Source organism: Camelus bactrianus, chromosome 16, assembly GCF_048773025.1.
Source record: "Camelus bactrianus isolate YW-2024 breed Bactrian camel chromosome 16, ASM4877302v1, whole genome shotgun sequence".
In the NCBI taxonomy this organism is placed as follows: Eukaryota; Metazoa; Chordata; class Mammalia; order Artiodactyla; family Camelidae; genus Camelus; species Camelus bactrianus.
This window is the reverse complement of record NC_133554.1, coordinates 37,467,605-37,493,711: the sequence shown is the minus strand read 5'-3', so window position 1 is coordinate 37,493,711 and position 26,107 is coordinate 37,467,605. Positions and strand designations below refer to the sequence as shown.

Here is a 26,107-nt window from a genome sequence, read left to right as displayed (position 1 = left end):
CCTTGAGGACTTTATGACCCTTGAGGACTTTGTGCTAAGTGAAATAAGCCAGTCACAAAAAGACAAACACTGTATGATTTCACTTATGTAAGGTACCCTGAGTAGTCAAACTCTTAAAAACAGAGAGCAGAATGATGGTTGTCAGGGGCTGCAGGGAGGAACAAAAGGGGAGTTGCTGCTCAGTGGGTATAGGGTTTCACTTTGTACAATGAAAAAGTTCCAGAGATCTGTTACACAACCATGTGTACATAGTTAACGCTCCTGTACATTTAAAAATGGTTGACAGTAAATTTTATAGCTTTCCTGAGTTTCCCCAAATCTCCACAATCTCTCTATATTTTTTAAGCTCTACAAATAAGCAAGGATGACTTTGGCAGTGGAGGTGACAGGGTGACAATGGCATGATTGGTCCGGTTTGCATCCCCTCCCCCGAGGCTGGTGTACAGGAGGGCTGGGCCCTGAGGTGGGGCTGGCAGGTGGCCATGCTGCCCTGCCCTGACTAGTGGGCTCCTCTTCCCACACCAACCCCACTAATCCCTAGGAGAACAGGCCCTGCGGCCACAGGCCAAACAAAGATAGAAGGACCTAATTTCCCCCAACCCCCGGGCTTTTTTTTTAATTTAAAGAAAACACAAAACCTACAGTATCATAATAAACATTCAAATTTCCACGCTCAGCTTTTTGTTTTTTTCATAGAATAGAAACAAAATATTTGCAATAAAGTCCCCTTTAATCCTATCTCCAGTCTCCCCCTCTCGATTTTTCTGATGTTTTTACTTTTACTTACTTTGTGTGTCTTTCCCTTTGCTTTAATAAGTGATATGTATTGTTCTCCATCTTAAAATCACAAGTGATTTTGGGCTCCTTCTATGCTGATAATCCTTTGAATCTGGATCATTCCTTTTAAGAATGATCTAGTGTCCCATGGTATAGACAGACTGTCAGACTCCTCCATTCGGGTCGCCTCCAGTTGGTCACTCTAGCACTGTCCCCAGGGACACCCCTGGGGGTATCTCCTTGTGCGTTCACATCAGCTCCTTCTGGGCAAGGCCATCTTGTCTAAACAGATGTTTACATGGAGTCTCCAGCACGAGGCTCGCTCCAGGGCCTGGAGGGCAAGCGGGTAGTGAGGGCAACTGGGGAAAGTTTTGCATACATAGACCCCTGCGGGGTCAGCGGGGGAAGCTCACCTCCCCTTGCCCCTGAAGCCTGGCCCCCATCCCTCTCGGCTCCTTGCATCTCTCTCTGAGGGCCAGTCCCGTCCATGCCTGCACCGCCCTTCTTGACCTCTCGGCTCCAGGTGGACTCGGCCCCAGCTCCCGCGCTGCCCCCCATATCCTGCACACTGGACTGAAATGACCCAGCCAAGGTCACACGGCGGCGAGCGGAGCGGCCCGACACGCCTCGCTCGCGTGCCGCGGTTTCCGCTCTGGCTGGGTAACAGGCGTCCGTCTTGGTTCCTCTCCCTCTGAGCTCTCCGCCCGCGGCTACCCCTTTCAAATCCCCTGAGGGCCTTTCCGCAGGCACCGTGCCCCTGGGGGCTCCGGAGACGGGGCGGGGCCGGGCTGGCGCGCACCGCGGGTTCGGGTCCTGCCGCAGGTAGGACGGGGGCTCCTGGACTTGGCCCTGTGCGGGCTCCAGCGGCTCCTCGAGCGGGGTCCGGGCGGCCGGGCCGGGAGCGCCGTGCGGCCGGGCCGGGGGCGGGGCCGGAGGCGGGGCACCGCCCCTCCCGCGCCTGCGCCGCCTCCCCTCCACTGAGAGCTTGCACTGCTCTCTCGGCTGTCAGGCGCGGTGGCCAAGTGGTAAGGCGTCGGTCTCGTAAACCGAAGATCGCGGGTTCGAACCCCGTCCGTGCCTGAGGCTTGAGGTTGGGGTCTGGTTGTAGGGGCCTTGGTGTCTCCGTGAGTACCGTCCCTTCCCTCTGAAATACGGTATCTTTTACTTTTCAGATTACGTTTAGGCGCTCTTAGGTCCCACCCCTCCCCCCTCTCCACCCCCTGGCTCCGCGGTGGCCAGCAAGCCGGGGCTCAGAGCATCACTAGGCTGACGAGCTCAGCCCCAGCTATGCGGCGCTTCGCTGGTCACCCCGCGTCTGCTCTCCCCCAGCTCCCCAGGTGAGACTGGTCTGGGATCCCTGTGTTACCGGTGAGGACACTGTGGCCCCTCTGGCATTGGTGTAGCCAGCGGTGGGTAGATTCGGGGGAGAGGTCTGTTCTCAGTGGTTTTGCGTGTCTTGAAGGTGGAAGAACTTTGCAGAAAGGGCATTTGAGCTGAAGCACTGGTTTTTGCTTGAAAGGTGAGTTTTGCACGCGGCACCTGCTGTCTGCCTTCTTGTCTAGGAAGCCAACTGAACCACATCGTTCAGCTGGCGTATGCCTTTTCCTTTCCCACCCCTTGTGAACTGGCCCTTTAAGTCTGGCATCTGCCTGTGTGATCATCTGAATCTGGCCCCTAGCCATTTATGACAGTCCCCAAGTCATATCTAGGATAAACAGCCCAATTTAATCTGACATGAAATTGAGTGCTTTCACTCCTGATATGCTCCAGTCTATTTGTCCCTTTCTTCCATTGTAACACTCAGGACTCAAAATACAACTCCAGATGTAGTCTCATTAATAGAACTTCACCTCCCGCATTCTACATCCCCTACTTCTGTTAATGTGACCAAAAAACACATTACCTTTCTGCAGGCCCCATTGCACGTTGACCATGTGGAGCGTCACGTGGATTGAATGTCAGCAGAGTCTTCTTTGGGGAAATGTCTAGAGTTATCAGAAGACAGGATGTGGGGCTCAGGCAGCCATGAAATATACTGATCTTTTCTCTTAAGATTCCAATAAATGGAAGACATGCCCTTGGCTTTTGAAGGGAACGCTGAGCTAGGGTATCAGTGTCATCATGGAATTGTCACTAAATGCAAACTGATTTTTCGGACATTCAGATTCCGGGCATTCAGGGGTAGGAAAGGGAAAGGTCCTGAATGACTGAGTATTGTCTTGAAGCTTGTCCCTCAATTTGGATTCCTGATGAGAAGGAACTCTAAGGCTGGACACTGGGTTTCCTGCTGTTGCTGGAGCAGAGAATTCCACCCAGCAGAGGGAGGTGGATGAGCCAAGCAAAAGTCAATAAAAGGGGGTCAAGGTACAGAGGAAATCAACATATAGCTGTTGGGGGAAACATGGGCCCTCAGAGGTGAAAAGCCAGAGGTGAGGGCCAGGATTGGGGGTCAGGTTTGGTCCCAGGTCAATGTTGGCGAGAGGACATGGAAGTGTAGGCAGTACAGATAGACTGGAGTGTATTAGGTACCAGGGTGAGAGTGGGAGCTGAGAAGTCTAGCAATTACCTGGAAGGCCCACAGGTATCTACACTCACCTCTGTGGGGCTGGAGGTACATCACAGGCTTGAAGGGGGAGGGCAGAGGCAGAAGGAGACACCTGTGTTGAGTTAGTTGCATGACCTGTATTAAATCACTTACATACCGCAGACTGCAACTTCCTTAGTTGCAAAATTCAAGTGTTGACAGGGGTGTTTCCCAAATGACTCGTGGCCTGAAATTCTGTTTCTACCTTAGAAGCAAGGGGGCCTCGAGCTGCCCCGCCTCTCTCTCTCATGGCTGCCAAGGTGGTGAATCATCATAGCCCCTTTCACAGTGGGGCCTGGTCATGGCCCCCTCATAATGACACTGTATGTCCCTGGCTCCCCCATCCAGAGTGACCATCAGTCCTCCCCGATGGGCAGGACCAGAGCTGCAAAGACCCTACCCCCTGCTAGTTTCCTCTTGCTCCGACTGCCCCACAGCAGCTCCCCCCAGAGTGTCGAACAAACTCGGGGCCTCTGGTACTGCAGTTGGAGAGCCACGTAGGCAGGCATGGCCATTTGTGGGCAGCAGAAACCTCCAGGATATTTTTAAAAATATAAACTACTTTAGGTCAGGCCGCTTCCTTCCTGTGAGAGAATATTATTTCACTTAAAAGCAGAATTTGGCAAGTATATAAATTTTGCCTCATGCTGTCAGTTTTAGTCCCATATTCCAGCCTGGAGATGTATATTTTTAAATCTTCTATTTCACAATAAAACACAGATTCAGAAACCACACAACTCAAGTGAATATCTTAATGAGTTATTAGAAGAACACCGCCCAGGTCAGAGAATTTTGCCAAACACCCAGAAACCACTTTCTCATGCCCCTTCCCAATCATAACCCCCCACGGCCAGGAGCAGCCATACCTCTGACTTTTAATCATTTCCTTGCATTTTTATTTGTCACATAATTGTGCATCTTTACATCTTTATACCCTAGAGTTTAACTTGGCCCATTTAAAAAATGTATATATCTTGTAAGCTTCCCCCCCCCCCCCATTCACTAGGATTCTCTTTCTTCCCTTTCATTGCCTTGCAGTGTGTCTGTTGAGGAACCTGGCCCACCTGACCTGTAAAGTTTCCTGTAGTCTAGACTTTACTGACTTCAGAGTCGTACAGTTCAAGTTTCTCTGTTCTCGGTAGTCCCTGCAAATTAACAGCTAGATCCAGACACTGGATCACAGTCAGCTTCCATCCCTTTGGCAAGACTTAGGTATCACCTCCTCTGAGACACCTGTGATTCCCCCAGGTAACTCAGCTTGTTGTCTGGGACCTCTCTGTGTGTCTCACACCTTAGCTGGGAGGCCCCTCAGAGCTGGGACAGCTTCTCATTTGTGTCTGTGTTTCTAGCATCTGGTACAGAGACAGAGCCCTGGCCCAAGAGAGGACCCTACCTGAAGTGCTGCGGAGGTCTTCTCGGAGGAGGTGACGTCGTGGCTGGGCTCTGGAGCACCAGAGCACCATAAGATCTTGGCTCTTTCTGCCCTCATTCAAAAATCCTTGACATTCAAATATCATGATCTAGGTTGCAGCTAAACAGGCAGGTACTTTTTTCTACCCCACCCTACCCAACCAACACCTTGCACATAAAATGGAATTTCAAATATAGAAACAAATATTCTCTGTCAATGGTTTATTAGCAAACACTAAAGGTCCAACCACATCCTTCAGGACAGAAGTTATCAGTTTGGAATGAGGGACTGATAAAAATGATAGCAACCATCCAGCCCTCTCCTTTTATAGCCAGAGACAGGCAAAGAGAAGGGCAGTGATTTGTTCCAACTCATCCAGAAAGCTCTACCTGTATCACATAGGTTAAGCTCTTCCGCAGGATGAGCACAAGTCTGTTTGGAAAAGTCATCTTCGACTAGAATCTGACATGTACCCAGGAGGTGGCCCAATTCTGCCAGTCTATGGGCCAGGCAGGTACTTCACTTGTCTAATTTTCACCCCTCATCAACAGAAAAAGCACATAGTGAACAAATTCACTAGGCTTGGCTCCAATCACTAGGCTGTGGAGACAGAGGAGGGACATAGACACTCCTTGTCAACCATTGGATTCTCCAGGAGACAGACCCCTAGTTCTTCTGAACCAACGGTGCTGCTACCATTTTCCAGGCATTTACCCTGCCCATTGAAGGCTTTCCGAGAACCCTGAGGGAGCAGGCTGGGACTCTGAGCCAGCAGGGCTCCCGTGTCCTGACTTTCTAGGAGCTGCCCGCCATCCTCTCAGCCTCATTCCCCGGGTCACATTCAGAGGGCACAGCAGAGTGTCAGACCATCTGCTTCTTCTTCATCCCACCACCCCCCTATCAGGCAGGAAAACTGAACACAGCTCAAGCACTGCCTTGGCATTGCTGAAACATAATTACACCAGAACAGAAGCAACACCTTTCTGGGGAATTTATCCCTCTGCTGCTTCCTGCAACCAAGGGTTGTATCTTGTCTCCTCAAGAGAAGAGAAACTGGGTGGGGGAGTGGGTATAGCTCAGTGGGAAGATGTGTGCCTAGCATGCATGATCATCCTGGGTTCAATCCCCAGTGCCTCCATTAAAATAAATACGTAAGTAAATAAACCCAACTCCCTCCCTCCCTAAAAAAGGAGAATAAATAAATAAGAGAAGAGAAGCTGGGAGAAATTGCAGAGAACTCATCCTAGAGAACTGATGAGAGTTTGCACAGGAGTGAGGAACTGAAATAAATGGTCTTGATCTCTTTTTGCTGTAAAGACTTTACCCCCAAGCCTGAGCTCTGGGGCTCTCCCTCATTCTAAGCCATCTGAGCCAAGAGAAACAAAATTGCCACCTGAGCAAAATCTGCTGAGAAAATCAGCCCTGTGAATTCCATAGTTACATACAAAGTACTTTAAGTTATCTGCCCCTCTTGTCTATGTTCACCAGAATCCCTGTGTCTTCTGTCCAAGTTCTTTCTGACTGATGGCAGGAAACTGAAAAGAACCAGCACAATCGTGACGGTGGAAGTGGCATCCGATGGGTGGGATGGTCCAGAGGAGGAAGTTGAATGGAAAGAGTTTGGTACATTTGGAGCGACCTCAGGTAAATCATTTCATTGCCCCCAGCCCAGTGTCTGTATCTGTAAAATCAGGTGTTCTCGTTCCTGAGAACTCCATAGCACTTTATGCCTTGCTAGATTGATGGCACGTGTTCATTATCAGCAGAGAATCAATACTGTAAGGTGGTGGTGATATTAAATACCTTGCATGGTCTGAGCATTGGCGGCCACAGTGAATGCAGGAGACTTTGGGGGTGAAATCCAAGGGTGTTGAAGGGAGTGCCTCTGTGTGGGTGGCTCAGCCCTAGGGGTTCCTGGGGAGGGTTTGGGGCAGTCAAGCCCATGCACTAATGGTAAAACCTGGCTCTCAGGGCAGTGTATGCAGGACTGAAAGGCATTCAGCGCACAGTTACTAAGAGTGCACTATGTGCACTGGGATGCAGTAATGTTTTATGAAAGAGACAAAATTCCTACCCCTGTGGAGCTTACATTCGGGGAGCTGGAGGCAAAGATCAGGAGCTGGGAAACAACATACTCAAATGAGTAAAAGCTGTGGCATATCTGAGGGGATGAGGACTATGGAAGGGAAAAAACTGGGCTGGCGATAAGAAGAGATGGGGAAGTGGGCTGCAGTTTAAAATAGGGTTGCCTGGGAAGGCCTAGAGAAGAATCTAGAATGAGGGGAACCAGAGAACAAGGTCAGTGTCTCCAGCTCTATGGGATTTTGTCCCCAAGGCAGATTGACCCCTCCCAGCCATGGGGATGGATATGTGGGGCAGGGAGGCCGGGACATAAGATTGTCCTTGTTACACCTCATCCCCACCCCCACCTCTGGGGCTCTGAGGTCAGCTTGCTAAGGAGCCTGACTCCTGCAGGTCACTGGTGGGTCGGGGGAAAAGGGCAGAAACCACAGGGCAGACATGGAGAGGTGGACTACATTGTGGGAAGGGCAGGCATGGGAGGATCACCCAGGAGACTGGGCCTTTCTGATATTTACTCGGAGTGGGCTGGTAGGAAGTGCACTAGACCAGGGTGGAGAGCGGCTGTTCTCAACTTGCACTTACTGGCCCAGTGAGACCGGCAAGTAATTTCACCTGTAAAACGTGGGCAATATTTATACCAATGACCTAGGGTCACTGTGAGAGGATAAGAAGAAGGTCTTAGCACAGGGTCTTGGCACCGAGAAATTTCTCAGTGAGAGCTACCGCTTTTATCATCATTGTCATCATGGCATGTTCTGTAAGGCAGGATTTGTCAAATTGCAGGAGGTAACCCATGAGTGAATCATGAAATAAATTTAACAGCTTGCAAGCAGCATTCTTTTTTTTCATGGAACAGAATAGGATTAACATTCAATATATTTGAACGTACAAGAATTTTTTTCCTCAAACATTTTATATACATATATAGATATATTTCCTACCACAGGGCATGACTGAAAGTTTGACACCGTTCTAAGGCAGTATTTCTCTAAAGGTGGTCGTAAGGAGCGTTTTCCTAATGAGTAATTCACAGGCCACTGTCACCATTTTTGCTGTATCAGAACACCATTTGTGCTATTATTTACTAAATACTAGCCTTTGATTTAGTTCATTTTAACTTCATCATAACAATGTTCATGAAATTTATATTTAAAAATGTATATTACATATTTTCACACTATTTAGAAAAATACTTTCATTTAAAAATTTTTGGGTTTTTTTTTTTTTTTTTTTTTTTTTTTTGGTGGGGAGGTAATTTTGTTTGTTTTTTAATAGAGGTACTGGGGATTGAACCCAGGACCTCGAGCATGCTAACCATGTGCTCTACCACTGAACTACACCCTCCTCCCAATATTACATATTTTTAACCTAAAACCGTCTCACATATGAGCCCCACACTTTGGGAACACGGGTGGTAAGGAGCATCTTTGTGAAAGCATTTTCTGAAAGCTGGGAGCCAGCAGAACTGTGAGATGAGAGTCCCAGCTCTCTCAGGGTCCCGTTCTGCCTGTGGAGGCAGGCTTCTCACTGCCCAGTTTTGTGAATTCGTGTGGTTGATGTTCCCACAGTGGTCACCCCAAGAAGCAAAGGACAGGCCCCAGCTGCTTGTGGACTGGCTTGGGACCTTTCCTGGGATATAACCCCCAGTGCAGGAGGCCAGGGCCCTGGTGTATCTGTCTTTTCTCTTGTGAGCTGTGTCCTGATGCTGCACCAAGTTTGCAGAATTTCCATTCTTGTCCAGCTTTGATTCCATTGATGGGATTAGGTGCCCCCCACGGCCATGTCCTTTGATGTGGTCAGAGGGTAGCAGGGAGATTTCAAGCTCAGGAGGCAAATCTTAATCTTCTGCGGTCTTCTCTGGGATCAGCGCTGGGGTAAACCCATTACATCCCTGCCCTTTCATCCCCCCAGGACATCGGCTCCTCCAGGCTCCTCAAGTCTCAGCGATCCAAAAGGTCTGTCAGATTTAGAAAGAGCAATAAAAGGGGAAGAGAAAGCAGAGCGCAAACCCCAGACCCCCTCCAGCACTGGCAGCATCACCAGCAATGTCAGGGCATCTTCCTTTTTCTTCCCTTCTAATCCTGGGCTCCCACAAAATGGGGATTATAGAGGCATGGAGCCAGCGGCCAGCTCTGCCCCAGCACTGGGCAGCTCTGCCCCAGCACTGGGCACCTCTGCCGGTGCCTGGCCGCAGTCTGCCCTCCATCCCTCCAGGAGCGGCTCTATCCTGGGAGCGCCTGCTCCTGCACATCTGTCTATCCTGCCTTGGGATCTTCATATGGGGACGTGGGGGAAGTTGGCAAATGGAGCAGATAAACCACTCAGCCCCCATCTCAGTGAGGTTTTAAGGCATGATTTGGATTGGTGACGCCATGAAAGAGAAGACAGCATAAGCCAACATCTGTGCCGGACCACAAGCAGGTATACCTCATTTAAATTAAATCTGACTCCAAGACTCCATCTGAAGAGAGGCAGGGGAACCCAATCTCAGTGATTATTTGGGTTTACCCATCACCCTCTCTTCCGTAGCCCCTGGAGTCCTGGCCATACTGAGGGTGGAAATCTTGGCAGAGGACTATGGTTGCTCCAGATTGGTCTCAGCTGAGGCACGCGGTTACTCCCCCATGTCCTGGCGCCTCTAGAGAGAGAACGGGGCAGCAGATCTCCACCAGAGGGGATTCCACTGACCTCTGACCCCTCTCCAATCTTGGGAAAGCTCTCCCTCGGCCTCGAAGCCTTTCTGTGCCATCCTTCCTCCAACCCCCCTAAAGGAACTTGGATTTTCAGAGGTGGTAAGCAGGCAACGGAAGCGGGAGTGGAAAACACAGAATTAACATATCAAAAAGCATGCTGCTGGATACTGCGCTTGGCGCTTAACATTTATTATCTCGTAGGTTTTGTCAACAAAGCGCCGAAAGCAGAGCCTGGCGGGCCTCAGGGTCGGTGTGGGTAGGTTGAGGCGGGCGGCAGGAGCGCTCCGCCGGGCCGGGGAAACGGCCCGGGAGCACAGCGGCCGGCAGGGGGCTCTCCGCGCCGGCCTTCGAGGGAGGAAGCGCTGGCAGCGGCTCGGACCGGTCAGAGGAGGAAAAGGGAAAATTACTGGAGCTCGGGGGCGGGAAGGGCTGCGTGACTGGGAGAAAGGCACTCGAGACTGTCGAGTCGGCAGTCCGCGGCCAGACTCGATCCCCAGGGCGGCTCGGACCGCCCGGGAGACGGGCGCCTCGGCCGCCCTCACCCCGCCCGCGTGTCCTTCCGCGGGTGCCGCAGGCTGGAGCGGGCTCCGCGGCCCGGGGCGGGGGCGGCGCCGCCGAGGGGCGGGCGGAGGGCGGGTTGGGGCGGGGCGCGTCCGCTCGGCCCCGGGAGGCGGTGCGGGCGGGCGCTGGTCGCGTCCGCCCGCCCGGAGCCGCGGGGCGCGCAGCCTTCCTGATGTGTCACCAGCACGTGGAGCCAGCTCGGGCCGCGCGGCGAGCAGGCGTTACTCCCCCAACTTTCGAGGGGTCTCGCCGCTCCGTTGTTCTTCCCGCGGCCCCGGGCTTTCGCTCCTTGGGGAGGGGGCGGCGACGGCCCCCAGGTCCAGCGAGGCCCCGACCCCCGGCCCGACGCGCCCGGAACGTCGGGGCGCGGGGTCAGGCTGGCGGCTGCTGTCCCCTACCCCCGGCGGCGGCGTGGGCTCGGCGGTGCGGGACAGCGCGGCCTGCAGTACGAGCGGCCCGGCCCGCCATACGCCCGGCGGATCTGAGCGCAGGTAACTCAGGCGGCGCGGAGCTGGGCCTCGCGGGATGGTGGCGAAGTTTCTCGGCGTGTTAACTCTTGCGCTCGGCCGGAGGTGGAGGATGAGGGGAGGGCTAGGTCCCCGCACATCCCCCACCCCGGCATCGTCCCTCCGCCTGCGCCCCGGCGGCCCGGGGGTGGCCTGGACGCCGCTGCGCGCAAGGCGTCATGTAACCCTTCGAGGGCTGGTCTCGGAGACCATAGGTCGAGGTCGGGCGAGCTGGGTGCCGCCTTTGGGGGACGCCAATTGGGAGAAACCCAGAACCTCGGCCGCGCAGAGCGTGTGGGAAGTGGGCGGCCGGATCCAGCCGGAGAGAGCCCGTCGAGGGGTGCAGCCCGAATCCGAGATGCGCGGGAGCTGAGGGCTGGGTCTTTGCGGGCGAGATGAGGGTGTCGGTTCAACTGGCCTACAAAGTCCCAGTCCTCGGCTCCCAGGACCGACTCCTCCTCGCCCCAGGCCGGCGCGAGCTCAGCGCCCAGGTTGGGCAGGGACCCCGGCCGGGCGGCACCTCGCGGGTCCGCACTGGAGATGGGCTGGCTAGGCGCGCTCGCCGCGGGCTCTGTGCGGAGGTTCAAGGGATCCCTGCGCTTGGCTGGAGCAATTGGAATGCGCTAGGTAATTCGAGTTAGTCCCTGCGTGCGGTTCGTGTCCTCCGAGTGGAGCCGGATCCCCGCCGCGGCCCACCTGGAGGGAGGGGAGAGAAGGCATCCCCCTCCCTAACCGACCGAGCTTCTGCGCCTACCAGGGCCCGCCCCGCTGCGCTTTCCGGAGCCGCAACCTTGAGCTTAGGGGTGGTGAGGACCGCCCGAGGTCTAGAGTTCCCCCTGGGAATACGGGACGGGAAGTGGAGGTTTTGCCCCGTCCCCGCGCCCCACCACCATTTCTTTAAAGATGGATCTTTGTGGGTGTGTTCCTAATGGCTAGTCTTTTGTTCCCTGACATATGCAACATAATGCCGACGCGACCCGAGTCTTGGAGTTTTATGGTGAGATTCCCTTCTTAAACCCTTTATTCAATAACTTTGCTTCTACTTTCCTCCCGCAAAAGAAAAACCCCACCACCCCTGAAACCTTGGGTTTGCCTGGTGTTGGAACTTTGTTTGTTTTTGTTTGTATTGTGTTTTGGCTGTCTTGGGGCTGGGGGCCTTGGGAAAACATTTGGGAACACACAGTGAAGTGACCTGAACCGTGAGAAGGGCCAGTTTGACAAAATAGGGCACTTCGGGCCCCCTTCTTCCTGCCTTTGGGAAAACTGGAGAAGTTTCTAGAAGGGGGGAGGGAGAGGGAGAAACCAGCCCAGCCAGGTTGGCCCACCTCTCTTGGAGTTGTGGAAGGCTTTTCCGACTTCTGTGGGCCAGTGTAGAGGAGACCTTTGCAGGGATCCTATCACACCTGTGGCCGTGTTCTCCTTGCGGTTAGGGGTCCCCAACAGAGGGGAGCCGAGTGTGAGTGTGCAGGGTCACTGAGGCAGGGTTGGGCCTGTGAGCCCAGGAGTGGGCTGGGCACAGCCCTGAACTGCAGTTGGCTGGCATTTTACCCGCGTGAGCTTTGTCCTGCGGGCTCTACCCAGTGGACCGTGCAGATGCCGGAATTGGGGGAGAAAAGAGTTTCATTGACTGTGCATCTGAATGTACAGATCTTGATGAATTCTCAGTTTGGAGGCAAAATCTGAGTGGACTGGTGGGAGCCTTAACTTGAGGCTGCCTTAATGAACGAAAATGCTCTGAACGAAAATGCTCTGTTAGGGGTACTGGATCAGGTTGGGAAAACAAAACTCTCCCTTTGAATGCATGCCTCTCCCGGTCTTGGGGATCAGTGTCTTAAAGTAAATGAAGTGGAAATCTCCAGAATATTGCGTGGTCATAAACACCCGTAGGACTGGTCTGGAGCAATGAGATGCTCAAAGCAGGCAGAGTTTAGCTTCTGGAGGAGACAGGCACAGGGATGAGGGGCATAAATCACTGGGAACAGGGTGTAAGGAGCCCGGCAGAGCTCCGGACCTCCCCTGGCCTGGCCCTGGTGGCCGGTGGTTTCCTCTCAGGCTGTGCCCCGTTCTCTGTGGCTGCCCAGGGGTTTAGGAGTTTTTAGGAAATGCCTTGGCACTTCTTTCTTTGGGGGGAAGTGAGTGATTAGGCTTTTCCTTCTTGGGATTTTTTTCCTTTGCAAGATGTAATTGAATCAGCTATGCTGGGGGCTGACCTGGCCTCCAGCAGCCGATTTGTGCTGTGATTTAAGTCGTGGTATTTAGGAATCGTGTTTTAGTTGAAAGCTTTTTGATTTCGCTGCCCCTTTTGAATTCTCATAGTTTCCTGAAGCACGTGCCGCCTCCTCCTCCACCTTTACCCCAGTCCATCCCTCTAAGCGGGGTACCTTGCAACTTCGTGGGGGAAGTGGCTTAAATGGCAGACTTGTTTGCCCTGGAGCCTTCTTCAGGAAGCAGCTAAATGCATGGTGGGAAGCTGGCGGGAGGCTAGGATTTTAGCCAGACCCCCAGGGAGACCCACGGAAGACTCCTAAAATCAGCTGGTGCTGCCTACTGGGAGGAAACTTACATTCCCTCAACTCTTAAGTAAATTGCAACCTGGTGAATAATTAACCTCGCCCATTTAGCTTTTTTTTTTTTTTAAAGAAAAATAATATCCCAACCTGTGAAAGATTAGAGATCAATTTTTGTCCAGCTGGAGGAAGACTGGATTGATGAAGGAGTATTGGGAGAAGCCGACCCTCTCACCTCCACCCCCAAGTCCTAGCAACTCTGGACATTCTGATCTTAGAAATCCCTCCAGGGTTTCTCTGGTGGCTGTTGAGGGGGGCGGTCTCTGAGCTGCCTCCCCAGGTTTCCTTCAATCCCTCTGCCCAAAGCCAGGGATTGTCTGAACCCTCAGGAACGGTCAGGACTCTGCCCTCCACTTTCTGTAGCGACAGCTTGGCTCTCATTTCCGCACTGAGTTGATTCTGCTGCCCCGCCGGTTTGCAGCTCTCTGCACGGGATGGTAAATATTTGGCCTGTCTGTCCTTTTACACAAAAGAACAGCGCTCCTAATCTGGCAAGTCCATAGAAGAATTGTCTCAGAAGCAAGGAGTCCTTTTGGGGTCTATGAAGGGTTTTTCTCAAAGCGGCCCAGTGTGAGGGCCATGAAGGCAGATGTTGGGTCCAGATGGACTCCAGTTTAACTACCATTTGCCAGCTAGGTGGCCTTTGGCAAGTAACGTCTCTGCCTGTTTCTTCCCTGGTGGACGAGGGTTCTGAGACCTCCCTTGTAATGCTGCAGTGAGACTTAAAAATGCAGGCCCAGGGCCTGGCACACATCAGTAGACCTGTAACTGCTGGTCATTGTCTCCTCGACCCTCTTATTTTGAATAAGCACATGGCCTTGGGCAAGTTTCTTAACCCACTGGGAACAGCAGCTTTGTAATCGTAAGGCAGGATGATGTTTGGGAACCTGGTCCCCTGTCCAAGTCTCAGGCCTCTCGGTTTTTACCATCCACCAACCACATGCCAGGGACCGGACCTGGCTGGGGTTACAACTGTGGGTAAGACCCTGGCCACTTCAATTTGTACACCAGCTCTGTACGCAATTGAGGGGTATTATGAGTCCTCTGGTTGTTGCCGAGGCTGTGACTCTGAGGGGAAAGGCTCCCCCAGGGTCTCACAGCTGCCTCTGGTGCCACAGGAGTGGGACGCCTGGGTGCAGTAGGGCCTCCCGGTTGGAACCAGCCATCATGAGCTGTGGAACAGGAGGTGGATGGGTCTGGATTAGCCACGTTCCTTAAAGGAACCCTGGGTGCGCAGAAGTGGCCACCTCGCACATCTGCTCAGCCATGCATCCAACCTGGAAGGACTTTCCAGACTCCATGGTTCAGGAAAGGCAGATTGCCACAGCTGCTCTTGGCCCACTCACAGACCCAGCAGGTCAGCCAAACACACTCCAGTGGGACCAGTCAAGCAGGGTACAAAATCGAAGGGCTGGGGGAGGGGGAAGGAAATCATATGATATTCCAAAAAGTGCTGCAGAGTAATCACCATGGGGAATAAAAATCAGTTTCTTCAGACTTCCTTATACTTTTTTTATGGCTTAGTGAGGTTTCTTTTTGAATTTCAAACTGGTGGTGGAGATGGACCCTAATCTCTTCATTGCTTTAAAGCCTGCAGCCTCCATAGCCCTCACTGGCCCTGGGCAGGGTTTACAGGTGACTTCTCACCCACTGCTCGGCTCTCTCCCGCCCCTCTCTGGCAAGGTCTGGGGAATTTTGAAATTGCCCTGTAGCCAGACCCCTGGTGTTTGCTGCCCAGGAGAACTGGGGAAGGAGGTGCTATGTGGAAAGAACCATCATCTGATTTTAATCTCAGCTCTGCCACTCTGGGCCTGACAGCCCCCTTCTCTGTCAAGTAGGGGACTGGCCCGAATACAGTGTACACCCCTTGTAGCCTCCACAGTCTTCTAAGGTCCTGAGCCAGGAGGCTCAGAGGCAGGCACCCAGTTGGAACATGGGGCTGTGGTCTGGAGGAGCAGGGGAAAGATTCAGAGGTGTGCAGCTGGGAAATTTGGATCAGTGCATGAAGCTTTCTGGTTCATTCTTATGAAATGTGCTTCCTCTCACTGGATTTCTGCCCTGGGGTGCATGGGGTTCAAGGGAAAAGCTGGCTTCTCCATCTTGGTGCCTGAAGCTTAAATTCTAGTCTTCCCATTCTCATTCTCCAGATCTGCTGGAAGGTAGACCTCCTCCCCACCTTCTGAAAACCAGTAAATTGCATTGCTGCTAATGTGTTCATCACATCACCCAGCTTTCCAGGAGGCTGAAGGCAGGCGTTGGGGAAAGGGTGTTAGCTTTGCAGGCTCTCCCGTGGACTAGCTGGGTGACTTTGGACCAGTGACATGCCTTGCCGAGACTCAGTTTCCCCACCTGTGGTGCTGCATGCCCACTCTGCAGTACGATGTGAGGATCACATGAAGATGCTTGTGTGAAACCCAGGGCGCGTGGTGGTGGTGGTGGGGAGTACATGGTAGAAAACTTTGGAAGAAAAGCAAGTCCTTGCTGTATATGAGGGTGGGGTTCCTGTTTCTTCAGGGAGATACACCTGGTACATTGAGAGAGGTAGGGGGGCAAAGTCACTGATTCTTCCAGGAGTGGGTTCATCTGATCACTTACTAGTGAGAGTCGGGATAACGTTCTCTTGAATCCCTTCCTCTGGAGCTTACTGCTGTGAGCTTAAGAACATGGGGGGAAAAAGTTTAAAAAAAAATGTGTCTTTGCTCTTGGAACTAATAGGGCGATGAAACAGATACTTGGAACCAGCACTTGCATATAAGCAAAATGTTGGTCTCCAGCTGCCTGGCTGGACCACTGTATATCTGGGAAAAGTTAACCAGACCACTTAGTCCCAGCTGGTTAGTGTGGAGGGTTCTCCCTCCCCCGGCCTGTGTCTCTCTTCCCCTGCCCCTGCCTCTCCTCCTCCTGTCTAGTGATACCAGGCATTTATTGTTGCCCAGGTCTGGGTGCACACGCTAACCTTGGCCAAATCGCTGAATGTAAAAACATCTGGCAAAATATCACATTTCGACAATGGGCCTTTTTTCTGTAGAGCCGGGGATAGAGGGGGCAGTGTCAGGATGTTGGAAAACCACTTAAGCATTGACAGTGGAAGGGGGCAGGGTCCAGGGTCCTGAATTTGAATGTCAGGCGTGGGGATAGAGCAGGGGGGCCACTCCCTAAAATAGAAGTAGGCCTCCGAACCACATCCCTCTTGTTTCCAGAACCCGAGTTGGGGAGGGGGCTGCAGCCAGCTTACCTTGGCACCCTCCCTTTGGTCCTTTGGTGGATTCTGTTGTAATTAGACAAGTTGTGACAAATACCCATTGCCCTTTGGGCCGGGGAGCAGTGAGCAGTCCTGCCTGGAAACCCAGCCCCATTCGCTTGGGAGCCATAATTAAGCAAAAGAACAGTTCACGGGCCCTTGATTCAATAAAGACCCTTTTATGATGTTGGTTTTTCCCAGAAAAATAATACCACTTTGCCCTGTTTATTGCATTTAGATGTGTAATCATATTAGGGCTAAGCAGCCCGGGGGACCCAAGTTACGTAGTTGGGGTTTTCACCAAAGGCTGTTTACCCGGTCTTTAGAGAAAAGCAGTGCCTTTACGGAAAAGGAAAAAAAAGACAAGGAACATTTTGGGGGATTTTCTCTCCGCATTTCAAAGACATTTTCTTCCGTCAGGGTGACAAGCGACCCAGGAAGAAAACCAGAAAGTGAAACTAACTCGACTGGCGGTGTCAGTGCCGGCCCTGGAGACCACAAAGGGGTGTGCCCAGCGCGGCCCCTCCCTTGTCGCTAACCGTATCTGTCAGTCACGCGTGGCACGTGCCCGGCGGAGGGCTGGAGGAAGTGCCAGAGAGGATGCGTGTGTCCAGGAGTCGTGGTGTCTTAGCACGTCTCCACTGCCATGGCAGGGCTGCAGGCGCCGGTGTTTGCAGGTGGCTGTCTGCCTCCCAGGCCCCTCCCTGTGAGGGTAGTCAGCCCTGACTAAATATAGTCCTGAAGGTCAAGGCGGCTTTTGGTTTGTTAGAAGCGTTTGCCTGGCCCCGCCCACGCACTGGCCCCGCCCACGCACTGGCCGCTCCACCTTCCATATATTTGCATACAGAGAGCACTCATCAGCAGTCCCCCTCTCCACTCAACCATCCCCTCTTACCTTCTTACCCAGACCTTGTGTCAGGCAGGCTCAGAACGGTTTCCCAATCGCCCAATCGCCGAGTAAAATCCCTCCTAGGAATCTGCCCGGTGCTGGGGTTAGGTAGGGATCACCAGGGTGTCCAGAATCTCTTTCTCAATTTGCAGTTTAGAAATCACAGGCGGTGAGGAAATTTCTGGGAGTCACTCGTAGGCGTGTTCTATTAAGAAATAGAAGGGTATAACATTTCAGAATGCTAAAACCGTGTTGCATTAAAAAGAGGGGAAATCCATTTAATTCCAGGATATCTAATGGGAGTTGTTGCTGAACTGTCTTTTCTGATATTATCCTTTAATGCATACAAACTGGTCTGTCTGTTTATGGATAATGCATATGAAAATACTCTTTCAGTGTCATGACTATCAAGGTTTGCAGTGTGTGTGTGTGTGTGTGTGTGTGTGTGTGTGTGTGTGTTTAACCTTATACTTTAGATATCCTGAATATTTTACACTTTCTGAAAGAAGTGCTCTTAAGTTTATATATAAATATATAAATATCCCCCCCAAGTAAGTATAATTAGAACATCTGAAACCAGATTATCCAATTACTACACTTTTCTAATTAGCTGTTAGGAATTTGCAATGAGATAGAATTCTTTTAGATTTCCAATGAAACTGGCCACAGGGAGGTCCCGAGGAAGTACACCAGGGTTAAAAATCATGGGTTTTCGGTTTTTACTACCACCCACTCACCTGCTACCTCCAAAACACCTAGTGTGCCTGCCCATCAGGCAGCAAAAGTGACCAGAAAAGAGTTTTATTTTCCTTGTCCTGAGTAAATGGGGTCGGAGAAATTGTTTATGTTAGCTTCTCTCTGCTCCTGGCAGTGGAGCAGGCACCTGAAGGTGGGGTTCCAATACTACTTTTCTACAGTAGCAGTGTTAGTTTTCAGCAATAATGTCAGTAGCTGTTCTTTGGAGAAAAAATTCTGGGGCTCTGCATTCACTCAGTTGGTGTTTTCTGTGTGCCTTGGGTGTGCTTTCTGTGAAGGTGGTGGGGGTTGGGGGTGTACAGGGGTGGGGACCTCCAACCAGGACCAGGGAGTGACGCCGGGACTCAGCATTTGCACTTTGTAGCAGCTCCCGGTGTCGGCCCACAAGCCTTTATCCAAAATTCTGAACTCCAGAAAACTCTGAAAACCAAAAGTTGTGTTTATAGCTAGTTTCGTGGGAAATCCTGACCTGAGCTGACTTGAGACTATTAGAGTGTATTTTTCTGAGGGAGTGTGGATCTTCATGGCTTTCGCTGCTGAGACGATAATATGTGTGAGTATGGGTGCTGCCCTGCTGCTCTGGTTACCGTGTTACCTTCCTACCACCTGAACAGTTCTCAAGCATGTGGGGCCTGAAGGTTTGGGGTGAGAGCTTGCAGCCCTGGCATAGGAGCAGCAGCTTCACAAAGACAGCAGGTGCCACGGCCTCGGAGCCCTTCCCTCCCCAGGCCTTGAGCTCCATGAAGGCTCAGCAGGTTTTGCTCACTGTCGGATCCTCCGTGCCCTGCTGGGTTCCTGGTGCAGACTACGTGCTGGGTGAATACTGGTCAGAAGCAGAGGGTCAGCCAGCTTTGTTCTTGAAGGCCGAGTAGTCCATATTTTAGGTGTTGAGGGCCATGGGGTCTCTGTTGCAACTCGTGCTCTTCTGTCGTAGCGTGAAGGCAGCCATGGATATGTGTAAATGAATGAATGCCCATGTTTTGATAAAACTGCATAAACAGGTGTCGGGCCAGGTCTGGCCTGTGGGCGCACAGTTGGCTGACCCCCATGAGAAGGGTAAATGCCTCCTTAATCATAGACCCTTCCCTACCCCGTTAGCCCTGCTGTTTGCGTGCATGGCTGCTGCTTTTCCTCCCCCAATGGAGCCTCATGTAAAGAGATAAAGGCACCCACCCTTGGAACTGGCCCCTCTGATGTTCTGGAAACGTGGCTGAAAGGAAGGCGCTTTGGACTGGCCTCCCTCGCAGGAGTGGGTGTTTGTGTGGACAAATGCGTTCAGGCTCCGGTCCAGCCTTGCCGAGGGGCACTCGCGCCTCCACCCACTGATGAGTTTTTTGGGGGCTGAGCCAACCCTGAGGCATGCTGGCCCTCAGCCTTGGGCCAGGCAGGGAGTTCGCAGGGCACAGGGAGTTTGCGGGGCATGGGGGGAGCTGAGGGTGTGAGAGTGAGTGTTTAGGAGCCGAGGTGTTCTTAGTAAAGATTTCTGGCACTTAGTACAGATTTCTGGCAGAGAGATGGGGGAACGTAAACCCAGGGGCTCTGATGCATGAGTCTCAGGCCTCTTGGCTGTGTTCATCCCAGCCCTGGAACAGCTAGCAGGGTGGATGGGGCCTGTGAGTCTGAGAAGGCTTTCCACTGCAGTGGGAGCTCAAACCCAGCCGAGCCCTCTGGCTCCCACTCCCATGGTGGGCTGGCCTGGACAGGATGGCTGGCTGGCTGGCTGGTTGGCTGGAGGGCAGCACCTTGCAGAGCCCATGCCCCTAAGCTGAGTGCTGGGAGCCACCAGCATCCCCCCGCCCGGCCCCTCCAGGCCCCCCAGCCAGCCCCTGCTGTAGGCTCTTGTCCCTAGCTGTACCCAGGTGCTTTGCTGTTGGCGGAGTGTGTGTGGGGCACCCCCAGAACATCCTAGAACTGCTGCCCTCTGCCCGACCACCTTCTTTCCTAGTCTGGGTGGGATTGGCACAGAATTTTCTTAACTTCATGTTTTATTTAAAAATTTTTTTCTTGTTTTAAAATTTGCATATATGTACTATTCATTGTTTCTAAGAACAGTTTAGAGCTTTAGCTTTTTTTAAACATTTTTTTATTGAGTTATAGTCATTTTACAATGTTATGTCAATTTCCAGTGTAGAGCACAATTTTTCAGTTATACATGAACATACATATATTCATTGTCACAATTTTTTTTCACTGTCAGCTACCACAAGATCTTGTATATATTTCCCTGTGATATACAGTGTAATCTTGTTTATCTATTCTGCATATGCCTGTCAGTATCTACAAATTTTGAAATCCTAGTCTGTCCCTTCCCAGCCCCCACCCCCTTGGCAACTACAAGTTTGTATTCTATGTCTATGAGTCTGTTTCTGTGTTGTATTTATGTTCATTCTTTTTTTTTTTTTTTAAGATTCCACATATAAATGATCTCATATGGTATTTTTCTTTCTCTTTCTGGCTTACTTCACTTAGAATGACATTCTCCAGGGACATCCATGTTGCTGCAAATGGCATTATGTTGTCGGGTTTTTATGGCTGAGTAGTATTCCATTGTATAAATATACCACATCTTTTTTATCCAGTCATCTGTTGATGGACATTTAGGTTGTTTCCATGTCTTGGCTACTGTAAATAGTGCTGTTATGAACATTGGGGGTGCATGTGTCTTTTTGAATTATATTTTTCTCCAGGTATATGCCCAGGAGTGGGGTTGAAGGATCATATGGTAAGTCTATTTTTAAAGAAACCTCCATACTGTCCTCCATAGTGGCTATACCAATTTACATTCCCACCAACAGAGTAGGAGGGTTCTTTTTTTCTCCACACCTTCTCTAGCATTTATTGTCTGTAGACTTTTTAATGATGGCCATTCTGGCTGGTGTGAGGTGATATCTTATTGTAGTTTTGATTTGCATTTCTTTAATAATTAGTGATGTTGAGCATCTTTTCATGTGCTTTTTGGCCATCTGTCTGTCTTTGGAGAGATGTCTGTTTAGGTCTTCTGCCCATTTTTTGATTGGGTTGCTTGTTTTTTTGATATTAATGTGTATGAGCTCATAGTTTTCTTTCTAACGCAAACTCCAAACAAGGGCTGGTATCTCTGGTTGGCCTTTCTTTTCCTTCCATCATGGTTTTGTGGGCTGCTGGCTATTTTAGGGACTCTGAGTTCAGAGCGGAGCCTCCTTGCTCTGCAGCTCCCGTGGAAGCCTTGATAGCTTTTCAGACCCCAGCATGAGATGGCAGTCCCTCGGTCATCACCGTGGGTTCCACAGAGGCCAGGCATGGAACGAGGGCTCAGGGAGACCCTAGGCATTGAACTGGGGGTGCTGGTGTGTTTGGTGACGGTTAGTTCTGTGTCAGAGTCAAGCCTAGGTGGGTCCCCGTCGCTGTCCTAGCACAGAATGGAGGGTCCTCCATTGTGCCTCTGCCTGGCGCAGCCCCCTGACCTCACTTCATCACTGAGCCCCGGGCCAGGCACTGCCTGTAGTACCATGGTGCTCAAGTGGCTCAGAACAGAGTTTCTCAAAGTTGGGCATCCCGAGAACCACACAAGGAGCCTGTTGGCAATGCAGACTCCAGGGCCCCTCAGCTGACCTCGGGCCCTGGAGTCAGCACCATTAATAAGTGTACGTGATTGTGAGGCTGGCGGTTCCAGGACTGTGCTGCCGGTGGGCTAACGGGGAAAGCAGCATGACGAGTGTGGAGTCGGGGAGCAGGGCGAACAAAGGGGCTCTGGCCCAGGGCAGGGCTGGGGTCAGGAAAGGTCACCCAGAAGAGGTGAGCTGAGTCTTGAAGAGCAAAGCAGGGCGTGGTAATGATCTTGAACCTTAATTGAGTGCTTGGTGCCAGGCTTGGTTCTAAGCCTTTTATGGGAATGGACCCATTTAATCCTTACAGCAACCCTATGAAATAGGTGGTTACCTTGCTCTTGGAGCGCAGAGAGGGCTCAAGGAACTTGCCCAACGTTCTTGGCTCGTAAGCAGTGAGCTGGGTCTCAACCTCCTGCTCCATTTCACCGCACTGGGGCCAGGGCGCCACGGGCAACAAGACCAGCTCATGCAGAGGCTGTGCAGACCGAGGGCTGGGGCTTCCTAGTAGATGAAGCAGGATGCCGCCATGTCTCACGGTTCAGGTGGCTTGAATCTAGTGTGTGGGGACAGCTTAGGTTTCGCTGGCAGAGAATTTGGCCGTGATCTTGGTTAGGGCAGAAAGTTCCAGTGAGGTGACAGCTGCTCTACCACAGCTCTGAGAGGGTGGAGGCTGTAGCCGGGCCGCGGGGATTCTGGGTCCACGTGCTCCCAGTATGAACGAGGCAGGACCCTGGGGTGTGGGGAGAAGGCGCAGCGTTAGTGCTCAGGGAGTAGTGAGGCCTGCGCCATGACACCCACCCCAGCTGCTCTTCTGAGCGGAAAGAATTCTCCACTCCCAGAGAGCCAGCACCTGCTCTTGGGGTCTGTAGGCAAGGGGGAAGCTGCTTGGAGAGGGGAAGACACTTTTGTTGGAAGCCAGCCAAGCTCTGTGTGCTGCTTTCCTTCAGTCCTCACATTGTCTTGCAAAGGAGGTTGCTTATTCCTATTTACTGACGTGACAGCTGAGGCCCAGAGAAGCAAAGTAACTTAGACACCATCACACAGCAAGTAGGCAGATAGTGGCGCTACGTTTGTCTTCCGTGGGATGCACGTTTTACCACAGTGGGGTCCCTGGAGTTCTGAGAGGCCACGTGTCCTGCACACCCAATGGGACCGGTGACCAGGCTCCCGAGGAGTGGGTGCAGTGCCAGGCTGGGTGGGGCAGGCTCCCAGCAGCCAGCAGGGCAGATTCCAGCTGAGCTGGGGCACTGGGTGGCATTCCGAGCCCCGCGTCTGTGGGAGTGGCCTGCTGGGACCTTCCTAGTCAGGGGTCCTCCCATAAAGGAGGCCCCTAAACCACCCACGCTCTGATTCCGGAGCCCGTTTCGTCCTCCTATAAGAGAAAAAAATCGGCCAGCAGCCCCGTTCCTTCTTCCTTGTCATGCACTTCTTGGCCATCCCCTCACCCCACCCCCAGTTTCTTCCAGCAGAGCGGTCAGCCCATTGACTTGAACCTGAGCACCGTCGGGACATGCTAGAGCCTGCATTCATCTTTGCACCCCGGGCTGCTTGTGGGCGGGGGTGGGGGGCCTCGCTGCTCCTGTGTCACGTCAGGCCTGCAACCGTCACCCGGCCTCTCAGGAGCTCAGTGTCTGCAAGATGGGCTCACGGCCCACGTGTGAGGACAAGGGCCAGCTGGCCCTCCCCCGGGTCTTCCTGCACCGCCCCGTTCCTGGGGCTGCCCTCGTCCACTTGGAATCCTGCCAGGGTTCTAGCCCACAGCTCTCTGCGGGCAGAAGGCCCTGGGTTCCCAGTTGGCTCTGGGTGGAGCACAGGCTGGTCTTGTCTGGGTGTGCCTCAGCGGCAGGGGGTGGGGGGCAGGCAGTGAAGACAGCTGCTGTCCAGGCTGAGCACTGGAGAGAATGGTGCTGCTGTGGAGAACCCCCCACCACCACAGAGCTTCCTGGGGTCTATGCGGGGTGGGCAGGGTCAGTGGGGGCCATCATCCCCACCTCTGCTTACCTGGGCCCTCTGGCCGATGACTTACCCACCTGGAGAGTGTTCAAGGACAGCAAGAAAAATGAGGGACTTTCAGGGGCAGCTGTGTTTTCTGACTCAGTCATAATGCCCCTAAAAATCCTTATTGTTCTTGCAGTGTGCATCTGGAGCGGCGCCGAGCCACCCCTCATCCACCCGGCCACTCCGGCATGGTTCTGGGCTGCCTGGTCACCTGGGGTTCTATTGGGGGGTGTCCCCTCCATCCTCCTGAAATGAGAGTGAAGGGGGACTTGCTGATTATTCAGAAATTTTGTTGATCAATGCATTGATTTGTATGTACTTCTGTAATTTTCTTTTTTGGTGGAAGACTGGGGAGGGCCAGGCTCTGAGACATTCCTGCGTGGATGGGAGCCCAGAAGACAGGACAGGGTCTCCCCGGTTTGTGTGCATGGAAGGTTCCCAAGAACGCAGCTGCACGTGTATGGCCCAGGGTAGGGTGGCTTCGGGGCCAGTTGTGTCCAGGGTGGCAGTGCTGGGCTGGCCGGGATGCCTTGCCTTTCCTGAGAAGCCGGACCTGCTTAGGGGTATTGGGTTTTAGAACAGGAGCCTTATTCCAGGCTCTGAGACCCGGTGAGCTGGTCATTTTGCAAACCCCTCCTGCAGTGGATTTGAGGTCGTTCCTCCGACTGTGACCCTAGAGCCTGGTTTCTCTCGGCCAGATGTTGTCTGCCCATCTCACCTCCTTAGCTCCTGGGTCTCCACCCTGCTCAGCTGGTGCCCCCTGTCCCCCCGGCTGAGCCAAGGTTATTCTGGGTGGAGGTGGGGCTCCTGGGGGCTTGTCAAGCAGCAGACATACCCCTCTTAATGCAAGAACACCATTCCACAAGAATGTCACCAGATCCCACAGCAACAGGATCTTCCCTCTGGCTGAGGATTGGGCAGGTGGCCTGTCGGTGGGTGGGTGGGTGGATGGATGGGGAGGTGAGCAAGCAGCAATCAGGACTCTGCACCTGTGTTCCACCCCGGGTCTCATCAGCCTCCTGGATCAGCAGGGGAAATTCACTCTCGAGGTATTTCTAAGATTCCCTCCCAGGTGCTGACTCAAAAGCTCTTATCATCCAAGATGATGGCCATTTGTGGGATCCTGACCACCACGATCCTCCTTCCTGGCTAATCCAAGCCCCCTGCTCCTGCGATCAGAGATGGTTTTAAGGTGCTGAGTTTGCTCTGGAGCCTCAGCGTTCTTCTGCCCAGGGGAAGGGACAGCTCCAAGGTAAAGTTACTACGCAATGGAGGCGGGGGAAGTGCTGTTTATCCCTTCTTGGTGAGAGGTGGGCAGGGCTCTTGTGAGATGAGATTCTCACAACCCACAGTGGACACAGGTGATGGAACACATTCTGTCCTCCCTCATAGCTGAGCATTTGCTAACTTCCAATCAGCTGTCCCTCCCAGAGGCCCCTGTGCCCTGCCCGTCATTCCCCAAGAACCACATTGTTCCCGAGTGTGTTCCTCATTCTTTACCCCAGACATTTGCCCAAAAAAAAAAAAAAAAAAAAAATCCATTTAAGAAAAAGATAGTGCATAGAAAGTAAAACTGATTACTATTTTTTCCCTCTTCATTTCAAAAACATTTCAAAAGCATTTCAAAAACACAGAAGGATGAAAAAGGCTTATAGATGTCCACACTTAGAGATAAAGTCTGCTAATGAAATAGAGCCTTCCAGCATTTTTTTCTCTTTGCATGAACACACCCTCACCCAGTTAGCAGGATTGGGGCTTCTAAAAGGGGTGAGGCTCGTAACCCATTTGAGTAATGGCCCTGGGCCCTCGGAAGCCAGAAGGTCTCTATTTTCTTTTTTGCCAAATGGGCTGGGCCTTGGGCTGAAGCTCGCCTCCAGCCAGGAAGCTAATTGGAGGGTGTCGCACTGGGTCTCTCTACAGCACTGGGTCTCTCTACACCGAGACTGATGAAGTTGCTGGGGAGGATGCTAGAAATGTGGGCTCTGTCCTGACTGATTTCTGAGCAGACTCCTGCACTGCTTCTTGACTCTGGTCACATGCAAGAATCCCTTAGTGTTAGAAAAAATTTCACTGCCTACCCTCACCCGAGACCAGTTGGATCTGAATTGCTGGGTGTTGGGAGGGACCCAGGCCTTGGCATCTTTGTTTTTCTTAGGTTCCTCAGGTGATTCTGTCAAGCTGCCAGAGGACGACCAGGCTCCATGCCCATAGGTTGGAGGTGGAAGAGATTTCCTCTAGCTCTGCTGTCAGAGTCTGACAGAGGACATGTGCAGCTGGCAGACTTTCCCTTCCATTATTTTCCCTTCTGCTCAGAGTCACCTTTGATCCTCATTTTACAGATGGAGGACCGAGGCTCAGGAGATCAGGAGACTTAACCAGAGGACACATAGCTCGGATGCAACAGAGCTAGGATTTAGATCTGCAGCTTCTGCCTCCCAAGGCCAGTGCTCTTTAA

The 26,107-nt window shown here is 52.3% G+C and overlaps 1 protein-coding gene and 1 non-coding gene across 2 annotated transcripts in view; both read left to right on the top strand.

The window, feature by feature from the left end:
• The first annotated feature begins 1,785 nt into the window (after nt 1-1,785).
• TRNAT-CGU (transfer RNA threonine (anticodon CGU)) lies at nt 1,786-1,857 on the top strand. The gene has a single exon. It is a non-coding gene; the product is annotated as a tRNA-Thr (tRNA).
• Nucleotides 1,858-6,350: 4,493 nt separating this feature from the next.
• The window catches only part of LOC105071594 (uncharacterized), a 35,617-nt gene continuing 15,860 nt past the window's right edge, over nt 6,351-26,107 (top strand). Inside the window, exons 1-3 of the mRNA XM_074341910.1 lie at nt 6,351-6,416; nt 9,749-10,599; nt 25,992-26,092. Of these exons, the coding sequence (XP_074198011.1) occupies nt 6,351-6,416; nt 9,749-10,599; nt 25,992-26,092 (1,018 nt within the window). The remainder of the gene's footprint in view (nt 6,417-9,748; nt 10,600-25,991; nt 26,093-26,107) is intronic.